General features: G+C 34.9%; 1 protein-coding gene across 1 annotated transcript; it reads right to left on the minus strand.

The window, feature by feature from the left end:
* Window positions 1–7,016: 7,016 nt before the first annotated feature.
* LOC108288896 (thymosin beta-4) lies at window positions 7,017–7,656 on the minus strand. Its single transcript, XM_017508085.1, has one exon. The coding sequence runs from the start codon at window positions 7,571–7,573 to the stop codon at window positions 7,439–7,441; it is 135 nt and encodes a 44-aa protein (XP_017363574.1). The 5' UTR covers window positions 7,574–7,656; the 3' UTR covers window positions 7,017–7,438.
* Window positions 7,657–7,934: the final 278 nt, after the last annotated feature.

Below are 7,934 nucleotides of genomic sequence, written 5' to 3' on the forward strand. Positions count from 1 at the left end.
CCCCTCCAAAATTTGTTTATAAGTTGGCCTAGGATGGACCTTAAAAATAAACAGGATTGTCAAAAGGGATACTGTCAATTTCTTATCTCAAGATTATCTTCAATGTAAATCAGAAATTTATCTTTTCAATTGAACTCTCTGCTAGAAGTTGTCATATTGAGAAAATTAAAGAAAATCTTAATTTTCTCATCCAGTTGGAGTACAGTCTCTCACTGTGTCTTACCCTTGCATGGGAAAAGATTACAGTCCATTCTTCATCCTCTTTTATAGGATTTTGTCATCAAAGTTTCTCAGGACTGGAAAGAATATGCAGGTAGCAGATTTACAGAATTACATCTCACCTGATTTTCCCCCACACTCTATCCCATAGGAATAAATTAAAATATCTTTGCTGTTATTAGCAGTGTGGCATCTGAATTGAGTCATTTCTCATCTGTAAAAATCTTATTTTTGAAATTAGTTTTTCTTGGATTCTAGCACCTCTTTCTTTGTTTCAAAGTTTTCCAAATTGTGTTTAGGCATTGGAGGGTGGAAGTTGCTCACAACAACTTTGCGTTGATTGTTGTGGATTTTTCTCAGGTTTTCATTTAAGCACTTCATTGCTTCAAAACCTTGCCTAGGATGCAGCATAGAAATGCCAACATATCACTGTAAAGTAATATAGTAAAATGTATAAAGCCTATGGTTGGAATATAATCACAACTAGAAATTTTTAAATATTTCTTTTTGTGAGCTGCAGAACTGTTTGCCCCTCAAGATTAAAAGTAATTGGCAGGTCCATTTGTTTAATAAATAGATTGAATTGTGGGCAATATCAAATTATATTTAGAAGCAATAAAGATTGGATTAGTCAGATTTCATTCTTAAAAGTTCCTGTTAATGACCCCCTCCAGCTTCTTTTCCCTAGAACTCAATTGACAAATTATAAACATATACAATAAAAACTCATGTATTTTTTCCTTTTTTTCTTCAACTTTTAAGTTCTGTGATACATGTACAGGATGTGCAGGTTTGTTACATAGGTAAACGTGTGCCATGGTGGTTTGCCACACAGATCATCCCATCACATAGGTATTAAGCCCAGCAGGCATTAACTACTTTTCCTGATGCATTCTCTCCTTCTACTCCCATCCTCCAACAGGCGCCAGTGTGTATTGTTTCCCTCTATGTGTCCATGTGTTCTCATCATTCAGCTCCCGCTTACAAGTGAGAACACGCAGTGTTTGGTTTTCTGTTCCTGTGTTAGTTTGCTGAGGATAATGGCTTCTAGCTCCATCCATGTCCCTGCAAAAGACATGGTCTTGTCCGTTTTATGGCTGCATATTATTCCACAACATATATGTGCCATATTTTCTTTAACCAGTCTATCATTGATGGGCATTTCAGTTGATTCCATGTCTTTGCTATTGTGAATAGTGCTGCAGTGAACATATGCATACATGTATCTTTACAATAGAATGATTTATATTCCTTTGGGTATATACCCAGTAATGGGTCAAGTGGTGTTTCTGCTTCTGGACCTTTGAGGAATTGCTATACTATCTTCCACACTGGGTTAAACTAATTTACACTTCCACCAACAGTGTAAAAGTGTTCTTTTTTCTCTGAAATCACATCAGCATCTGTTGTTTCTGGACTTCTTAATAATTGCCATTCTGACTGGCATGAGGTGGTATCTCATTGTCGTTTTGATTTGCATTTCAATAATGATCAGTGATGTTCAGGTTTTTTTCATGTTTGTTGGCCACTGTTATATCTTCTTTTGAGAAGTGTCTTTTCCATGTCCTTTGTCCACTTTTTTAAAGGGTTTTTATTTTTTTCTTCCTTGTAAACTTCCTTGTCTTATAGTCTCTGGATATCAAACCTTTATCAGATAGATTGCAAAAATTTTCTCCCATTCTGTAGGTTGTCTGTTCACTCTGTTGATAGTTTCTTTTGCTAGGCAGAAGCTCTTAGGTTTAATTAGACCCCATTTGTCAATTTTTGCTTCTGTTGCAGTTGCTTTTGGTTTTTCTCAGGGAATCTTTGTCCATGCCTATGTCCTAAATGGTATTGCCTAGATTTTCTTCTAGGGTTTTTATAGTTTAGGGTTTCATTTAAGTCTTTAATCCACCTTGAGGTAATTTTTGTATAAGGTGCAAGGAAAGGATCTGGTTTCAATTTTCTGCATGTGGCTAGCCAGTTCCCCAGCACCACTTATGAAATAGAGAATCCTTTTCACATTGCTTGTTTTTGTCAGGTTTGTAGAAGATCTGATGAATGTAGGTGTGCAGCCTTATTTCTGAATTCTCTATTTTGTTCATTGGTCTACGTGTCTGTTTTTGTACCAGAACTAAACTCATGTATTCTGTTAAAGTATATATATTTTGATTTATCTTACATTTTTGAAGGCTTAACTCTCATTTTTTATAAAAACTTCTTTTCTTCTATCTGTATTTTTTTTTCTTTCATGACTGTATTCGTCTGTTCTTTCACTGCTAATAAAGACGTACCCAGGACTGGGTAATAAATAAAGGAAAGAAGTTTAATTGACTCACAGTTCCACATGGCTGGGGAGGCCTCACAATCATGGCAGAAGGCAAATAAGGAGCAAAGTCGCCTCTTACATGGCTGTGGGCAAGAGAGCATGTGCAGGGGAACTGTCCTTTATATAACCATCAGATCTTATGAGACTTATTCACTATCGCCTGAACAGCACAGGAAGGACCTGCCCCTATAATTCAATACCCCCCACTCGTTCCCTCCTATGACACATGGAAATTATGTGAGCTACATTTCAAGATGAGATTTGGGTCAACACATGACCAAACTGTATCAATGCCCTTATTTCACAATACAAATATCAGATGAACTAAGTTCTAAGAACATAATACTATAGAATCATATATTTAATGTCAAAAAACTTAATTCCTATATGGAAAAGTTGAGATTAAGACAGTTTAAGATGTATACTAGAAACATTACTCATTGCAAAACTGTATAGAGATGCCAATACTTTTGAATACCATGAGATCCAGTGGATTTTCTCATTTCATTGTGCTGTCTTTCCTAGGTGAGGCAACTGAGAAAAGATATATTTTCAGTCTACAGAAAAAGTATTTTATGTATGGCCATGGAAGATATTATAAGATGTGAGGATCCCTCTGCTCCCAAATATTTGCCTTATAATGTATTTTTTTTGGTCTAAAATTATACTAGTTACGATTAGTTCCTTGAAGCATTGTGTGGCATATGAAAGTTGCTTTTAAAATACCAATATTTCCTTAAATCCTTAGCACCTTAGCAAGAATTATCTCATTATGTTTGGTTGCTGACCTGAGAAATACTGTAAAGAAGTGAACATTTGTGTTAGAGGGAGGAAATATGCAAGAAGTTATTTCCTGTTAAGGAGGCACAATCTCCAATAGGATGCTGGAGTGTTGTGAATGTGCATGTGTGTGATTGTGGTCGTGGTAATGGTACACTATGGGGAATGCTGGGAAGAGTATTTAGGTATAGAAAAAACATGGAGAGGAGGGCTGGAGTTCACATAAATATCGTGTATTTGTTGGACACCTAGGTTAGGTGAGAGCTATAGGGAAAAGAGTATGAAAAAGTTTTTATAATTGATACTGAGAGAAAGAATGGGCAGAGCACTACGTTAAATAGCTAGAAATATATAGTTTAATTGTTGGCATGTAAAACAGATATTCTGAACTCTACTTATTAATATTTCCCTGTTTAAAAATATATCTTAAAGCCTGAATTCTGTGACATTATAAAAACTCACAACTGTGCAAATGTGAACACAAACATAATATGGGGCAGAGAGTTTCTGAGAACATTCCCACATCAATGCCAGTGATTGTATCTCCCATTAGATAACATGAGACTGGCACCAGATGATATAAGGTGATATAATGAGAGTAAGGTGAAGAGTAAATCAGAAAGAACTGGAAAAAATTATTCAAGAACTTTAAGGAATTTTATATGCCTGTACACACCTGGATTTGGCAGCTGATGGAGTCTCCTTTCCAGGAGAGATATGGCAGACTTAACTAATAAACACTGAGAATTTACCTTGGGCTTCAAGTCCCCAGGGTCATTAACCCACAGTTGTTGTGCTACACTGTGGAAGGCATTTGTTCTTGACCTGAGATGAGACGAAATTTGCATTTCATTGAATGGAATGAGAGGGACCTATAATTGAAGGAAGAAAGGGTGAGGGAGGGTATAAAAGAGAGTAAAAGTAAACTATATCTAGAAATGGAAGGAACATGGTGACAGTGTATTAATATTTATTATACTCAATGTATATTTATTAATATAAAGAAATGGAAAGAACATGCATAGTAAGAGTCTGTTAAATGTATTTGAACAATTTTGAAGGGCTCAGATTTGGGCACATTCCTATAGCTATTATTAACTAAGAATGAGCTAATATAATGAATATCTGCTGCAGCTCATGTTTTTTTAAAGTTTCCTCAGGCCCCTCTACCTCACTTATCAACACAAAAAGTTTTCTTTAAGTAGAATGAAAACTATTGACTTAATATATTTTCCATGAAAATAAATGATTATTTAGAAGGGCAAGACCATTTTGAACTGGTACATTTCTAAAGTTGAATAAACTTTCATTATCTCATCCCACTCACATTCCTTGCAAGAATGACATTTAAAATTTTCTTCCATATGCACCATTAATTTCAAATATGCCTTCTTAGATATTTCAAGTTTCCTAATATATGGAACTGTAGACACCTTTACTAGATTCTATCTTATTTACCTCATTTATTTTGTATGACTAAGTTGGAATTTGCTGTTGAGACCTCAATCTCAGAAAACAATATTTTATTACTTGCAGGTACATAAACCTTTAATGATTTCACTATTGTTAGACCCTATTGGGTCACAGTAATTGAAATTCTCTGTGCTTAGTGCCTCAGCATTTGCAAGTAACTTTATCAGCATAAATACTGTATTTCATTGCCTACTCATCCTAAATAAATAGCTATACTTTTGATAAAGTTATTGCTAGAATTTGAATAGTGACTCAGAAACTTTGGCCAGTCAGTGCAACTTTATTATTTAGAGACTCTCATTTCAAAGGCAATTGGATTGCCGGGTTCTGAAGAACTATGTATTTGATAGAGCAAATCTACACACTCTCTGCCTTCCTGATGAAGCAAAGGCATTGGTACAAGCCCCAAGTTCTACAGAAATTACGGGCTTCTAAAGGGACCATTCACTTTTCTGCCTTTGCGTGACCTTGGATGAGGTGCTGGAACCCCATGCTGAGTTAATTCATTGGTAAGCAGGTTTAATAACACCTATCTTGCAGCATTGATGTGGTATTAGAATATAAAGCCATAAAAAATGCCTTACACATACATAGTTCAAACTCAATCAAAACAGCAATTGTGGTTTGTAAGGACATAAAGTCATAGCTCTAGATTTCAAGTAGAAATCCTTTGAAATGACCTGTAGAGGATGAGAGTAATATCATGTATACTGGTGACTAAGGGTTTGAGGAAGGACATTTTACAACATCCTTAAACTAACTGTTTTTCCCATTTCTTCCTTCCTTACTTCTACCCTCTGGACTATAGAGAACATTTGTTCAATATCTTTTATCAAGTAGCTCTGTACAACTCTACATTACTGAATTATATCAGTTTTTTTAATCTTTACAAAAAGCGATTTTAATTTGATATTTCCTTATCTGAATTTTTAATTTAAAATTTTTCTTTCTCATTTTGTCCTTAAATCTACGTTTTCCTTAGTTTGTGGATTAAAGTCTGGACATAGTCTTTAGGTAAGGGTCTAATAAATGCTAGCTATAACAGAATACTTTTTTGGTTCCTCTGTATTATGCTTTATCCAAATGGTGTGTTTATTCGTTTTTTAAAGAGCTCAATATTGCATATATAATGAATATAATTTTATGCTGAATGTATATAAATCACACAATTCCCATTTAGCATTTGTGTGATAGGCATATTTCCTAAACATAAAAGTGGCCATAACCAGTGTCTAGGTAATGTCATGAAGTATCCAACAACTCAGCACAACTAAATGATGTCCTAAGGAAATTCTTGGTAAGTAATCTGATGCTCTGCACCATGTAAACACTTGTAGGAATCCAACCAAGTAAAATAGACATGAGGGACACATGCAGATAATTGCTCTATGTTATCATCCTTTGCGCTAATTTATGTATGATTTATAAGTGTGAGACAGCTTACTGTATATTTCTAAAATACCAAAATCAGGCTTAGGAAGAACTGTAATAGTTGCTCAGTAAATATTTGTTCAATAAATAAATGATTGAACAACTCCATCAACGATTCAGGGGACAATAAATGATTGAATGCTTTGAATAAAGTATTGTCTTTCTCTTATAAATCAGTGTGAAAAAGATACTGCTGTGAGACACTAAAAACTATCACTTTATTAACTAAGAAAATGGGACAGGGATTTATTTGAAAGAAAAAAATATCATGAAGCATTTTTTACATATCATTGCTCAGAATTTGGCCACGTCTTATTTTTTTTTTTGCCCTGAAGCTCTGTCTGACATCATCGACCTATTATACTATTCCTCACTTACTGATCTGAAGTGTGTAAAATAGTAGGTCTTGTAGCAAAACTAAAGTATTAAGTAGTTTATTAAATTTTCTTATTCCTTTTGCTATATTCTAATCTTAGCATCATTTTAATACATATCTTTAAGTGTTAATGGTTCATTAAAAGAGTGTTGATCTCTGCAACATCCTCTACAAAGGTATTAAATATTATCATCTACATTTGTTTGTAGATTTACCTTTTATGTCAGAAGTAATTATATGACTCCTTAGCTTGCATGTGCCTTGTTAGAGAGTTCAAACTCATTATAAGTAGTTTTTTTTTCTGTAGAGTAGGCCACAGATTTCAAATGGTTTCTGCCTGATGCCAAATTAAGTGACTTTATATTCGTTTTACTTTATTTAATGGTTTATTTCCATCATAGCATTAACAATTTCTGTAACTGTGATTTCTTTTTTTTTTTTTTAAGTTTTTAAACTTTTTATTTGCATATTAAAAAAATTGTGCATTCCAATAATTAAAATCATTTGAACAAAAAAAATGGCACTCTGATTAAACTGCATTACAGCCTGCAGGATACCTTGGGCCAGCTTGGTTTTACTCTAGGTTTCACATTCGTCCCACCCCACTTCCTCCACCCCACTTCTTCCTTCACCAACATGCAAGTTCTTTCCTTCCCTGCCAGCCAGACAGACAGATGGGAGAGGCAGGCGCGGCTTTCGTTGTCAGTAGTTCTTTGATGTGAAAGGGGCAGCACAGTCATTTAAACTTGATCCAACCTCTTTGCATCTTACAAAGTTAAACAGCTAAAAGAAGTAAAATAAGAAGGCAATGCTTGTGGAATGTACAGTGCATATTGGCAGCGCACGACTCATTACGATTCGCCTGCTTGCTTCTCCTGTTCAATCGTTTCTTTGGAAGGCAGTGGATTTTTCTCTTGCGTTTCTGTCTTCTTCAGTTTCGACTTATCAAATTTCTCGATCTCAGCCATATCGGGTTTGTCAGACATGATTGCGGAGGAAAAGCGGAGAGAGGCGCACAGACAAGCGAAGTCTGGTCTGCGCAGTGGCCACCACCGAGTTCTGCTTCCTTGTAGTTTGTTTTCTAGTGAGGAATAAATAGAACAAATAGATTTCTATCTATTTGTTCTATTTATACCTCACTAGAAAACAAACTACAAGGAAGCAGGGCTATTTCTCCATGGGGGCTCAAGCATTTACTAAAAACTATACATAGCTTTTTCAGTGATAGATCTATTCTAATACTTAAGAGCTTAGAACTATTCTAATAGTTAGAGCTTAAAAGCTATTTAATAGGTAAATCAATGAAGGTGTTAAAACTGGGCCATTGACGTTCCAAATAATGCATTT

This window comes from Cebus imitator, unplaced genomic scaffold, assembly GCF_001604975.1.
Source record: "Cebus imitator isolate Cc_AM_T3 unplaced genomic scaffold, Cebus_imitator-1.0 Scaffold16, whole genome shotgun sequence".
Classification (NCBI taxonomy): Eukaryota; Metazoa; Chordata; class Mammalia; order Primates; family Cebidae; genus Cebus; species Cebus imitator.